We start from the raw sequence: 15413 nt of genomic DNA on the forward strand, positions 1-15413 counted from the left end.
CAAAATGCTGGGGATGGTTTCAGTTTATCAAATGTAGACATGGTAGCTTTGTGTATATAAATACATTTCTTTTATTTGTGGTCAATGCTCATTACATTTTTGCAACTTTAGAAATATTCTCAGTAATGCTCTGCCTGAAAAGATGTATGAAAACCACACAATAATTTGGTAGACATTAACTCATGCACTCTTGGAATTCAATACCTTCAGTGCATACAACTCAATCCAATGGATCTTAATTAGGAAATGAATTCAATAGGTCTTTCCCACATATGGAATTGGAGAGAGCCGGGCAGGAAAGCTACAGACAGGAATATTTGCTTGTGTTCATATAGGAATGGGCACAGAAATTGTGTAAATAACTTTTTTTCTTGGAAAATAGTCAATACTCTCATTTTTCACATTTATAGTATAATTTATAATCACTAATGAATACATTGGACATGCAAACAAGAATCCTCAATGTATGTACAAATGGGGGAGAGGTCAATGCAATTTCTTACACGATAAACATATTTTAAAAAGAGTAGCATTAAACTTATATATGTATCTCCCAGCATATAGATCATTTTTTTATTATTTTCTATCATTCTAGTTAACCAACAAGATAGCTGGCTTTCCCACTATAATGAACTAAATGAAAAATAGAGTTCAACAATTCTCAAAATCAACATTTATTAAAACAAAGATATTTTCTACTGGCCTCCTTAAAAATAAAATTTTATTCTTTTTTTTTCAGATGGATTGAAGCCATGGAGGAAGCCTCTATATTATAGCATCATCCAAGTGGATTCTGAATTAATGCATTTCTATTTGCAAGATAACCCATATATTGGAAAGAACAATACATATAATCCAAATCTGGCTAGACATATGAAAAAGAATATGTAGAAGCCTATAATTTTCCATCCTTAAACCTATCTCCTTGCTGATGGAAACAAAATAAAGGGAATATTTATGGACCCTTTTTATCTTTGCAGGTTCATCACTAAACTGTGCTCTCATCTAACAGTTGCATCATATTTTCAAGAAGTTAAACAACATGTGCATTTCTTCTAAAAGAGTTGTTTACTCATAACTCTGTTTTATTTTCTTTTAAGATAACAACGATTTGATTTGTGCCAGTCATAAAACTGAAGGTTTTTTTTACATTAAAATTTTGTTTCCTTTCTTCTTTCTTAAAAAAGGTGTATACTGGCATGCAGTTAAAAATGCTAGAAGAAGGGATATATATATTTTCTACCATAGAAGGTATGTGAAAATCCATTCCAAGATGGCATTTTAGTGGTTATAGACCACCTATGGTAATTGTATAGTATTTCTCATAAACAGTGCTAACAGCTTAGCTTTGTTTATTAGGGCTCTTAATCCGTTCCAAATTCCAATCCTGTTCTTATGAAAACTGTACCAATTTCTACTCCAAAGGATATTAAAACATTAATTTATTATAACCCTTTACAGTTTGTTTAAAATTGATTGATCTAAATTATATTATTTTAATAGCTGAGAGGAGCAGATCTTATTTATAAATCTTATTCCTAAAATATAATTCTAAACTCAAAACAGGCATCAGCATTTAACTTCAGAAAGGAAGAGCATTTAATTATATTTATTCAGTAAACTAGAAAAGCTCTGGAAAGCCTTGTCTAAATCTTATTTTCAACAATTATAGGATGTCATTCAGTTGGACCAACCAATATTGTTAATGCTGTTATGCTATTATCAGCTCAAAAATGATAGTTCAGTTTCCATTATATTTAGCCAACTGATCAAATGCAAGCATACTATAGTTGTTGCTATAACTACTTCTTCTGATAAAGCACATGGATGGTGTTTGGCAATAGCCATAGCACCTCATGACTGCTTTTATACAACATGTTTAACCTGGTCAGTTAAAGTCTTAACAGCTGCATTTGTACAAAATGCTGAATTAGTATTAGCCTTGATTTGCTTTTGCATGGCTAAACTAACTCAGATAGTTAGTTTCCAATCCAGCGTATCTCACAAACCAGAACATGAGTTAGTTAATTCATTAACAAGGTTATGATATTCCATGACACAAGACATATTATGTTCCAGGGAGTACAAGTAATCAAGGTCTTTAAAGTTTTGCTGTCATTAAATCTTATATTCATAGCCTAAAGGCCAGGTTTTAAATATACTGCTCAAAAAATAAAGGGAACACAAGATAAGACATCCTACTATTAAATACAGTACATTGTGTTGTTTAAGTGTTCCCTTTATTTTTTTGAGCAGTATATAATGGAGTTGTGCAAAACATTTGAAAATTTGCCTTGCAAAGTATGATAAACATAAACAAAACACCCCTCCTTGAAACATTACTGTAAAGCAAAGCAGACATGTCTTCTTGAAAATTTGCAGTGTTATTTCCAAGGCTGTCCTCAGCTGGCAGTGCATCCACAAACAACTGTTTCACTGAGACTGCAAACAAAACCAATGGGTGATATGTGCACCACACATGCACAGATAGTCTGAAACACTCATGTGAGCCTTCCAAAGAACGCAACAGCTTGAACCCATGGCAGAAGATTAGTTCACTTATATCAACACACCTCCCAAACCGTCCTCAAACCACCAAATGCTTAAAGACTAATAGAGCAATACTACTGTGATGTATGATCTGTTGCAGAAACATTCTGCTACTAAAAAAGTGTTTAGGATAGAGATTTCAATATTGTGCAGATCAAACAGCATAACCAATATTATTGCAACACTGATACAATTATGCTTGCCATGATGAAGCTTGTGACATTTTTGTTTCTGATTATGATGATGGGGAGCTTAGAAACACCTCTCAAAATACAAGATTTAATACCTTTCAATGAAACAGATTTCCATTTATTTTTTTAGTCTTCGAAACTTTCAGATGTACAGTAAAATACACTTGTTAAGTATCTCTAGTATTTATATTCAGGACCATGACCTGAACTGCTAATTAAACTTTGAACTGGAATAGTTTGTTTCCTCTTTGTATAAAGGCTTACATTTTGTTTTTCAAATGAATTGTTCAATTATTTGTTTCAATTCAAGACTGTAAATGGTCCTGGGAGGGGGGGAATATAAAATTCTACCATTTCATTATTTCAACATCAGGTTTTTTTTCAGTTCATGATGGTAGTATAGAAATATGAAAATAAAATTTTAAGATTCACTTGGGTGAGAGGTTATGAATTTGACCTTGTTACCTTACAGTACTTATAATATGTAAAAGGAATGGAAGACTGCAATAATAAATAAATAAAAATGCACTGACAAAAGCAATTTTTAAATACCAAATGTAACCCACTCAGTAACGAAAGCTGCAATCTATTGTAGTCAAGCGTTTTCAGACAGCACTGTAAGCAAGACTGAAAACCAAATATACAGTACAGAACAATTCTTATGACTTTTTGGTGCTGGCATTAACTGTTGTATTAAGTCCACAGGAAAAAAAAATACTACTCACAACTGTTGTAAAAATGTATTAATTTTTGTTTTAAGAAACATGAAAAATAAAATAACAGACCAAGTCCACAGAGGTTTGTTAGTATTTTTCTATTCTGTATCAATGGCTCACAGATTATGTTCACAGTATGCAGAAGTGACTGATGAGTTATTTTCCAGAAAAACACTTCAATGTGGTTTTTCAAAATGGATGGAGAATCGTGTTTAGACAACCAACAGCCTTTCCTGCTTCTGAGGTTATTCCCACAGCCTGTTAACAGGAAGAGGCTAAGCTTAATCAGGCAGGAAACCTACAGCTGTTCTCAAACTGGCTTAATTTTAACTCCCAAGCCTGGGACACAAACAATCTCTCTGTTCTTACACACACACACACCCAACACACAACTCAGCCTAGTGATCTCCCAGAATTCAACAGTCTTTTGATACAAGATTCGAAGCTAGTCAGAGACACAGATTGCTGGCCAAGATGCAGACGCAAGACTCAAGTCAGGAGTCAGCAACTGTTTCAGATATTAGACCTTTACAGCATTTTGTGTAAATGTGGGCATCCCCTTCCATCCGCTCAACAAATAACCGACTTCCGTTTGAAGATCTCCAGCAAAGAACCCATTGCTTTAAATAGCACCATGTTGTACTGGCCGGCTGCTCATCCAGTCAACCATTTTCTCAACACCTTTGCTGAAAGGAGAGGTTAGATATTGGATGAAAATTGTCTAGTATAGTGAGGTCCAGTGAGGACTTCTTGATCAGGGAGCAAACCAAAGCCTCCTTAAGATGCAAAGGATTCTAACTCGCTCAAAAGAAAAATTGACCACGACCAGAACCTACTCACACAACAGCCTCCCCTCCAAACTGGGCTGCTGGATCTAAAGAGCAGGTAAACATTACAAATTGCTTTTCTAGTTGTGCAACTACGTTATGGAGCACATTCTCACAAGTTCCTCGATAATTTTAAACTTTGTATTGATTCCTCTTATCAAAATGAATAAATGTGCTGTGTCAGTGTTTTCATCAACAGCTAATGAGAAATTTCTTTTAATTTCTCAGTTAACTGATCATTAAGTCTGGAAAAAAATGTCAAGCTTTTTTTTTTAACAGTCATTTGGGATTAACTATTATCAACTATTTCTTTCTTTTCTGGGCATAACCTAAACACAGCAATCTGCATACATGTCTTTAAAAGTTGCCTTCTATAAAACATTTTCTGACAATTTTCCTTGCAACTTTAAAGGTCACTTAAGTAAAATAGCAATTTTATTGTCCTACACAGACACACACTAGTCTTTTTGCCTCTAAATATAATCAGACGTTAATACTGTGGGAGGGATACTTACTGGCTCATGACACACAAGACATACAATTTTCTTCTGTTAAGAAATATTGATTTGTCCATTCTGCACTAAAACGTTTATGTTCCTATTCAATTTTCCTCATCTTCCTCATGAAACCTATGATGGGTATGTGATTTTAAAAACTCAAAATCGTTAATTTATTTCAGAAAAAGAATATCTACCTTTATTAAACCCATGGATGTAGAACCAGTAACATAAAAAATGTAATGTAAAAGTTAACATGCAGAAAAATAACCACACATTAAGGTTAAAAATATATATAATTGACAATGACTTGATCATATCTCAAGTGTCAGTGAGTTTTATGGAGCCTATTTGCTAGAATAAAGGCACCTGTCCATGAGACCCTTATGAGAAGCAAGAATCCCCTTGGTCACATAACCTACTGTAAATGAGCAATATAAGTTTGTGGTCACTTTTATAATATTTAAAAAAATGATTTGGTATTATTTTGTATAGACTACATAACCAGCTTATACATTTAGCAACTGCATTTTAAGAATATCCTATATTTAAACTTGCTTTGTGACAAAAACAATCTTATTTAATCAAATATTTACTGGTAGTCCTTGACTTACAAACATAACGGAGTCCAGAATTATAGTTAAGTCATTGCAATCCTAAGTCAAGGTTTCACCTGACTGGACTTGGATTTTTTTTGAGCTGGTCATAAAGTGAACACAGAGGTTGTTAAACTAATATGCTGGTCATTAAATAAATCCAATTTCCCCAGATTGCAGTCATGTGACTATGGGACACTGGAAAGAGTTATTAAAGAGAACCAGTTGCCAAGTACCCCAAATGTGATCTTGTGACTATGGGGAAATGTGTGTTCAGCGATTATTATTTAGAAACTTGGGGAAGTTCATCATAACATTGAACAGTTAAGTGACCAGTTGAGGACTACCAGTATCTTTCTGGATGTTATAGAATTACATACAAGGATATGACTGCTGCTACTTTGGATACTTGTTTATTAAATCAATTTGCAAGTAATTCTTGGGTTACAATGGCAATTTGGAGTGAAATTTCTGTCACTACACAATACAGTTATAAAGCATAACATATTTCCACTGTCTCCCTCACCCTCCAATTTTCTGCTAAGGAAAAACACATGCATTAATTAGTTAAATAATGTCTTGGACCATAATCAGAACAGCACATTTCTATTTCATTTACTTTGAGCATGCTCTATTCAAAATCAAATTGTGCCTAAATGCCTTGGGGCATTTAATTCATTAAATAATTCAACAGTAAGATTAGTTGATCAATTCAGGACTGGCATTCTACACTAGCAGCCTCTGACAGCAGAGACAACCCCAGTACCTCCTATGACTCCAATAATTCCAATTGCAGAAAGATCCCACAGTGAACTGAAATTCCACTGCGAGTTAAAATTCTATCTGTTCTTGTAATTCATTTTCTATCACATGAACTCAAGGTTCTCAGCACAACCAAGCGAGGAAGTAAGAGGTCACTACTCTGGAAAGAGTAAGCTATTTAAGCTCTTTTGAGAGTTTAATGCAACAGCTCAGAGTGAAATAGTTGCTTGTGAACAGTAATAGAACAGAATGTAGTCATAATTTCATCTAAATCTATGTTCTTCACTGAGAGTAGAATAGTGGCATAATTCTTTCTCAACAGGAGAGGATGCAGATCCTGCCCTGCCCATTTCTTCAGAGGAAGGATTTCAGCATAGCGAGGAGGGAAATGGCAAATTGGCCAGTAAGTAGGAGGCCTGCTCTTGGCTGTGCATCTTACCTCAATCAATCTTTATTATACTCACAGACCAGCAAATAAAACCATTAAATACTAATACTAAAAACAAAAATAAAAGACAGAATAATATATTGCAATTGTGGATTAACAGTGGGCAGCAAATAAAAGCATTAAAACAATAGTAAAAAAAAAATAAAGTCAGAATAATACATTGTGATTGGTGGTGGATTAACAGAGGGCAGTTAAAATTTGCCTAATTTTACATACAGCATAGCAGAATTTGGCCAACAGCACTTCACACCGATCTGATAACAGCAGCTGAACATAACAAAGATCAGTATTTCCTGGATATTTTATTAGGCAAGGTGTTATAAACCGAGTCCGTGAGTCCTTATAGATTCAGAGTTTCCCAACCTTGGCAATGTTAAGACAACTGGACTTCAACTCCCAAAATTCCCCAGCCAGCCATGCTGGCTGGGGAATTCTGGGAGATGAAGTCCAGTCGTCTAAACATTGCCAAGGTTGGAAAACCCTAGATTAGATGCAGTACAGAAAGGACGTGAGCTAATTTCAGAGGCACGATGTCAGCTCATATGATTTTTTTTTTGTATTGCCCCCGCTTCCCCCCCAAAAAAGTGTGTCGCAGCACGGTGCCCCAAGGGCACACGACTGGACTCAAGATTGCCTCCTAAAAAACTTAAGAGGCTGCAAGTGGGGTGCAAATCATCGCCCTTTGTGGAAATAACAATACACCACCCATGTAGAAGTTCAAAGAGAGAGAGAGAGAGAGAGAGCTCCTGTACCCGGATAGCACAGCTTTCTTTTTCTTATGGTGCAAAGGGGCTGCCCTTGAAGACCACCCGGAGGCTTCAACTGGTGCAGAGTGCAGCTGCACGGGTAGTGATGGGAGCACCCCGATACTCCCATATTACACCCCTCCTGCGTGAGCTGCACTGGCTACCGGTTGCCCTCCGGTTAAGATTTAAGGTGCTGGTTCTTACCTTTAAAGTCCTACATGGCTTAGGCCCGGGATACTTGCAGGACCATCTGCTGCCGGGAACGAATTCCCATCGCCCAGTACGCTCACACAGAGAAGGCCTCCTCAGAGTACCGTCGGCTAGACAATGTCGGCTTGCGACCCCCAGGGGAAGGGCCTTCTCTGTGGGAGCGCCAGCCCTGTGGAACCAGCTCCCCCCTGAGCTTCGGATGGCCCAAGATCTCCAGTCCTTTCGCCGCAGCCTCAAAACACTCCTTTTCCACCTGGCTGACCTAGACCAGGGGTAGGCAACCTCGGCTCTTTTATGACTCATGGACTTCAACTCCCAGAATTCCTGAGTCAGCTATGCCTGCAAGATGGTCCTGCAAGAATTCTGGGAGTTGAAGTCCATGAGTCATAAAAGAGCCGAGGTTGCCTACCCCTGACCTAGACTGACAGAGATTTTAATTATATTTACAATTCTAACTCTATTCTTTAATTTATTTTAATTTATTTCAAATTTTTATTTTTAATTTACTGTACAGAGACCTTTAAGTTTTGTTGTTGTTAGCCGCCCTGAGTCCCTCGGGAGATAGGGCGGGATATAAATCCCATAAATAAATAAATAAATAAATAAATAAATAAATAAATAAATAAATAAATAAATAAATAAATAAATAAATAAAATCGAGAGGCAAAGGGATCAAAGGCGTGACGCCGCTGATTTGCCCCCCCCCTCCCCTCCGCCTCTCAATTTTAGACCCTCTCGCTTCAATTAAAGCGAACGTGACTCCTTCGCGCAGAACTGACTCTTTCTTTAAGGCAGTTTCCCTCTCTCCCCCCCCCCCACACAGACGCGCGCGCTTCCCCCGATACGCGTAGATCTTCTCTCTAGCCCTGCTAACTTTCCTATCTCGAACTATCGGGCGCGCTGGCCGCTCCCCGGACGAACCGCTCCACCTTCCTCGGGGACAGTGGAAGCTGACAGAACCACCGCCGCACGGGAGCTCGAAACCCGCCTCAGGTAGCCCCTCCTTTGCCTTTGGTTCAGCCCCGCCTTATTAAGCGGAGGGGGGGGGGTAAAGATAAGAGATGGAGGGGGCCGCGACAGGAGTAACGCTGGGAAGAGGAAGCAGGCAAGCGCTCCCAGGCGGCAAGAGCGGAGAGAATAGTGCCTGGAGGGGTCACGAACTCTGACCTTTCGCCAAAAGGCACCCGCTTTCCCCCTCCCCCACACCTGCTCCCCCCCCCCCCGCTCCTACTCGCTAAGGCTCGCTAACCCCTTCGGTGCCGCTATCTCCGCCTTCCGCTCCCCCTCCTAGGCGGAAGGCGGTGGCGGCGGAGAGGGGGGGGCCTTCATGAACCAGGCCCGGCGAACCGTTACGAGGAAGCCACAGCCAAGCTAGCTTCGCCCAAAATCCTGAGGTAAAAAGACCGCCTACACCCTCCCTTATTATGCTTGCAGGCGTTGAGGTTTTCTTTCCGGCCCGGAAAGCTGAGGCGGGCGGGTAGCTGTGCCGCCATGGCGGAGCGTCTGACGGGCTGCGCGTGTTCTCGGGGGTAAAAAAAAAAAAGAGCACCTGGCCGGGCATCTTGGGCGCAGCTCTTTCTTTGCCGTGGGCGGCTTAGGCTATCCGCTGCCGCACAACCGGTCTAACCGCGAGCGAAGAGGAAGGAAGATGGAGTCTGAGCGGGCGGAGGCAGTGGCTTGAACCCGACCCTTTTACCTTTGCCACCGGGAGGGCGGAGGGGAGGGGGCGGCGGGTATTTTGCATACGGGGCAGCCCGTCGCCATCTTTGCGGACGCTTCCCACCCCACCCCACCCCCCCACCCCCTCCGGTCGTTTAGAGCGGCCGTCTGCATGTTTGAGGCGCCCGCTGCCGAGTGTGAGGAAAGAAGGCGTCGGCGTGAAGAAACATCAAGGCGGGGGGGGGGAGACAAATGGCGGAGCTTCTGGAATTGGCCTTCTGCCAGCACCGCCATTTTGTGGCTGGCTTAACATATGGGAAGCCCTTTCATCTCCCAATTTGCCTTCCCCCGCTTTGGGGGAGGGGCGGGGCCGAACTCTGAGCGACGGCGGTGTTCGCCAATAGGGCTCTCTGCGTTGGGAGGTTGGGGCCGAACTTTGAGCGGTGGAATCACCAATAAGCACCGAGGCAGCTGGTTTCCGTCTTCCTAATGGAAATGAATTGGTTGAAAGGAAAAAGTGGGAAAGGGGAGGAGCTTTGTGTTTCGAAGGCGATCAAATATGAATTCATCGTTTTTTAATCCATTTTTAGTATAGATACTAATGTTTCCCATACCGTTAGTCAAGGAGACAGTTAACTTTGTTATTTATGATAGTGCTGCTATATATTTTTAAAAAATGCAAATATGTTTCACCAGAAAATGGATATGGTGAACAAGATACAAAAAAACTCTGCACTCAGTTGAAAACCAGTGTAGCATAGGAATTAAGGTATTGGGCAACCACCAGAGGCCCAGATTCAAATTTACTCTCAGCCATGGAAGTTGGTGCTTTGGACCAGCAAGTCTCTTTCATGTTAACATGAAGGTGATGAGGGGAAAAAACCCTGAAAAGATGGAAGTGCTATGTGTGTTTTCCTTAAGCTCCGATCTCAAAGTATAATAAATAAATGGCACTTTTTACCGTTATATATCTTAAAAACTAAGCCTAGTGAATAATGGGATGAGAAAAATCACCAGAAATTCCCCAGGCTGCAAACTTAACTAGGAGATTGGAAAAACATTCCTGAGAAAGGCAGTGGCAAACTACTTTCATGCGTTGCCAAAAAAAAAGAAGTGGGTGTATTTTTGAAGTCACCAGAACTTGAGCTGAGCAAGGAGATCTTGTTTTATTGCAGTATTAGGCACAATGTTCTTACCAAAATAACATGTATATGAAAATAAATGCTAATTTATATTGTTTTTCATTTATTAATGTATTACTGGTCATTTTGTGCTTTTGTAATTATATTTTAAGCATGTAATTGAATAAAATATCAAATGCCATGTACTCAAGTGCTCACTTGAAATCATTCCTTCATTTTCTTCCCATTAATCTAATTTTTCATATGTGAAAATAATACTGAGGTTTATTTTTCTTAGAATAAAAAGCAATGAGTAAGGAACTTGAAATGTAAAATGCAGGCTATTAACATTATTACATTTATCTCATGGTTACTGTGAAATTGTGTGTATGCATCAATGCAGTGCATGTTATCTCAGCTTGCAAAGCTTGGATTCATTGAATGAGTTTACCAAAAATGTAAATATTGCAGGATATACAGCTTCATGCTACATAACTAAGCTCCATTAGTTATTAATGTATCTTAAATAATAGAAACACAAGTTAAGATAGGCAAGAAAATGGTAAGTGAGCACCTGTCCAGCCTAGATGAGTTCAAATCACCAGGACCAGATGGATTAGACCCCGAGGTTCTGAAGAAACTGGCAGACGTGATCTCAGAACCACTGAACTATATTTTTCAAAGATCCTGGAGCACTGGGGAACTACAGAGGACTGGAAAAGAGCTGATGTAGTTCCCATCTTCAAAAAAGGGGGGAAAATGGATCCAGGAAATTACAGACCTATCAGCCTGACCTCAATACCTGGGAAGATTCTGGAAAAGATAATCAAACAATGAATCAGCAAACACCTAGAGGCAAACAAAATCATTACTAAAAGCCAAAATGGGTTTGTCAAAAACAGATCGTGCCAGACAAATCTTATTGCATTCTTTGACCAAGTGACAAAATTAGTGGATCAGAGGAATGCTGTAGATATAATTTACTTGGACTTCAGTAAGGCATTTGATAAAGTAGATCACAAACTACTACTTGATAAGATAGAAAAACGTGGGTTAGACAGCATCACCACCAGATGGATTCGTAGCTGGCTGACCGGCCATACTCAGTGAGTCCTCAATGGAACTGTATCTACATGGGGGGAAGTGTGTAATGGGGTGCCCCAGTGCTCTGTTCTGGGCCCAGTGCTCTTCAACATCTTCATCAACGATTTGGACGAGGGGATAGATGGGGAACTCATCAAATTTGCAGACGACACCAAGCTGGCAGGAATAGCCAACACTCCGGAAGACAGGCTTAAGATACAGGAGGATCTGGACAGACTTGAACACTGGGTGCTATCTAACACAATGAAATTCAATGGTGAAAAAAGTAAGGTTCTACATTTAGGCAAGAAAAACCAAATGTACAAGTATAGTATAGGTAGTACCTTGCTCAATAGTAGCAACTGTGAGAGGGATCTCAGAGTCCTAGTGGACCAGTCCGCAGTGTGCTGCAACTGCCAAAAAAGCCAACACAGTGCTAGGCTGCATTAACAGAGGGATAGAATCAAGACCACGTGAAGTATTAATACCACTTTACAATGCCTTGGTTAGGCCATGCTTGGAGTACTGCATCCAGTTTTGACCACCACAATGTAAAAAAGATGTTGAGACTCTGGAAAGAGTACCGAGAAGAGCAACAAAGATAATCAGGGGACTGGAGGCTAAAACATATAAGGAACGGTGGGTGGAATTGGGTATGTCTAATTTAACGAAGAGAAAGACTAGGGGTGACATGATAGCAGTGTTCCAATATCTCAGGGGCTGCCACAAAGAAGAGAGAGTCAAGCTATTCTCCAAAGTGCCCGAAGACAGGACAAGAAGCAATGGATGGAAACTAATCAAGGAGAGAAGCAACCTAGAATGAAGGAGAAACTTCCTGACAGTAGAAAAATTAACCAGTGGAACAACCTGCCTCCAGAAGCTGTGAATGTTCCAACACTGGAAGTTTTTAAGAAGAGACTGGACAGCCATTTGTCTGAAATGGTATAGGGTATCCTGCCTGAGCAGGGGGTTGGACTAGATGACCTCCAAGGTCCCTTCTAATTTTACAATTATGATTAAATAGAAAACTATATTTAGATAGATTTTTTACTCCAAAAGCATTTTATTAAAATAAGTTTGATAAAAATAAAAAAAATCTGATTTAAATAAAAAAAATCGATGTTTTTGATTTTTTTAAAGAAATCATTGATTATTTCCCACCCTGGTTTGACATGTGTTGTACTGGTAGATGAAAAAAATAAGACATCACCTGAAAATAAGCCTTAATGCATCTTTTGGAGCAAAAATTAATATAAGACCCAGTCTTATTTTCAGCGAAACATGGTATCAATAAGCTTATGCCCAATTACATCTTTCAATCCTGAGCCAACCAACTGATACTTTGGAGGTCTTGGATGGATGGGGAGAAACTGACTTCATTTCATCTTACCAAGATCATGTATGTGGCTATGAATATTGAGGATCCCAGAGCCAGGGATTTTCCATCTTTAGTCCTAGATGGGGTTGCACTTCCCCATTTTGAAGTGATGTGTATTCAGAGGTGTTCTTTGACTCATCACTCCTGCTCAAAGAGGCCCTTCAAACAGCCACTTATATGTGGTCATCTATGAGCTTACATATCGCAATGCATTTGTGCTTAATATGAAGCTTTCCTTGAAATGGGCATGCCTTAGTCTGACTATGAGATACCCCTGCATTAGTTGCCAGCCTGCTCACAGATACAATTCAAGGTACTAGTTGTCAGTTATAAAGCACTACATGGCATAGGGCCAGGTTACTTCATAAGTTACTGCCTATTTTCTATTGTTTCTACCTGGTCAGTACAAGTTATTTTTTATTTATTTATTTTAATTCCATTTATATCCCGCCCTTCTCCGAAGACTCAGGGCGGCTTACAAGCTTAGCAGTAGCCTTCATTAACAGAATTGGCATGCTCCCTTCAATTAAATAATGCTGTTTATCTGGACCTGAGAGGTGCATTTGCTCTACTGTGGCACCTTTCCAGAACAGGAACCCTCTGGTTTCTGCCCAATGGCATTCTGGAAGGCCATGAAGACCTGGATGTTTTCCCAGGCCTTGGCTTAGAGTGGAAGTGCCTCCTTTGTTGTATAAGTCATTGTATATGTCATTCTTTTGAGTGGCTGGGTGCCATTTTGTTTATCTGTGTTGTGTTTTTCTTTTGATCTGATATTTTGAACTGCCCAGAGTTGTTTGGAGTCAGTCAACATCTGACACTATTAAATAATTAAATGACAAAAAAATACCATTATTCACAAGATAATGCTATTAGAATTAATGATAATTAATACTGACTATCCAAAACCACAATAATTTTTAATAGTTGAAGAATATTGTTATTAGTTAATTGAAAGACTTTGGAATAGACTGGGAATGCTTATATTAACAAATCAAGTTAAATATATCACATATAGTTCTTTGATTTTTAAGGTACAATTATTTTTAAATGGAATCTCAGATAATCTTTTAAAAAGATTGGCTATTTACATTTTGAAGCTAGATGTACTATATACAATAATGACAAGAGTCACTTGTGAGATAAGCAACCATATAAATTTAACAAATAAGCCTTCTCCCACTATTGTCTCATTTTGCTTTAATATCCATAAAGCAGCTATCATGATTTTGGAAAAAGTGCAACTTAAACATATGAACAGATTTTTGAGTTAATACTAAAAATTTGGGATTTGTTAAAATACAGTTATACTGACCATGGGGTGTAGCAAAAAAAAAAGGAAAAAAACTATTCTTTTGGAGTAGAAAGATGGATCTGGATATAGAGTTTTGGAGTGTTTGCTTTCTATTTGTAAACTTGCTCTATTGATGTAATGGAAAGACTGATTAGTATAATATATGGTCAATATTTAATGTATTTTTAATAATAAATGTGCTATTACTATAAGTGAACTGCATAGTTTTTAATGGCTAGAGTTCTCCAATTCTACTTAGATTTTGATATTGAGGTCAACTATGATTTAACTAGTGCATAGATTTCTTCAAAGTAAGTTGAAAGGTAAGGGGCTGTCGCTTCTTTATTTGCTAGTTCTGTCAGTTGGCAAAGAAAAAAATTGGTTCCATGGTTAAAGATGACTAGTGTCTCCCTGAAGAGAGTTTTCTTTCTCTACTTCCACTCTACCTGTTTTATACTATACAGTTTATAATATAAAGTGAAATATTGTTAATTAATCTTCTTGAAATTTAATAAATATTCTAGTCAATTTAAGTTTATATATATCATCACGTCAGAACATCTGAGAAATAATAAATTCATGTACCCTTTCAGGTTCATATTGTCACATAATTATTGGTCCTATCAGAGGCTAACTGATGCAATTTTCTGTCGGTGTCTTGCCAAAAAAAATAAGGTCCAGACATAGCATTTCAAAATAAAACAGAGGATTTTAGCCTGGCGAAACAGGCAAAAGAAATTTGCAAAAGCAGATGTTGGCCATGTTTTGCTGAATGCTAACCAGCATCATTTTATGTTCCTGGTAAACTGAAACCAAAGCACAAACTGGATAATGGGATTATATGATTACCGTATTTTCCGGCGTATAAGACGACTTTTGAACCCCTGAAAATCTTCTCAAAAGTTGGGGGGTCGTCTTATACGCCCAGTCGCCTTATACGCCGGAAAATCAGTGGGTGGCGTCTGGCGGGAGCCGGCAGGGCAGTCCTGCGCACGCGCGCACTCCCCGGCTGCTCCTTAGCAGCTGGGGAGTGCGCGCGTGTGCAGGACTGCCCTGCCGACTCCCGTCCGACGCTCTTCCCTCTTGAGGCAGCAGCTGCCTCAAGAGGGAAGAGCGTGGAGCCGGCAGGGAAGTCCTGCGTGCGCGTGCGTTTGCAGGACTTCCCTGCCGGCTCGCTCTCGGACGGGAGCCGGCAGGGAAGTCCTGCTCCCGTCCGACGCTGCGCTTCTGCCGGGCGGTGCTGGCCGAGACGAGCCAGCAGGCAGCCGCCGTGAGCGCGGCGCTGAGGGGCAGCAGCCCCACACGCAGCAGCAGCCGCCGGCTCAGCAACAGGTCCGA

The 15413-nt window shown here is 39.6% G+C and overlaps 2 protein-coding genes across 3 annotated transcripts in view; both read left to right on the forward strand.

Moving 5' to 3' along the window:
• FGD5 (FYVE, RhoGEF and PH domain containing 5) overlaps nt 1-6987 on the forward strand; it is a 177424-nt gene extending 170437 nt beyond the window's left edge. The window contains exon 21 of the mRNA XM_081318088.1: nt 740-6987. Coding sequence (XP_081174214.1) covers nt 740-776 — 37 coding nt within the window. The 3' untranslated portion in view covers nt 777-6987. The remainder of the gene's footprint in view (nt 1-739) is intronic.
• A 1024-nt stretch (nt 6988-8011) lies between these two features.
• NR2C2 (nuclear receptor subfamily 2 group C member 2) overlaps nt 8012-15413 on the forward strand; it is a 77782-nt gene continuing 70380 nt past the window's right edge. For both annotated transcript variants that reach the window (XM_081318086.1, XM_081318087.1), the window contains exon 1: nt 8012-8937. The gene's annotated coding sequence lies outside the window, so the exon portion shown is untranslated. The remainder of the gene's footprint in view (nt 8938-15413) is intronic.

Source organism: Vipera berus, assembly GCF_964194415.1.
Source record: "Vipera berus genome assembly, chromosome: 2".
NCBI classification, from domain to species: domain Eukaryota; kingdom Metazoa; phylum Chordata; class Lepidosauria; order Squamata; family Viperidae; genus Vipera; species Vipera berus.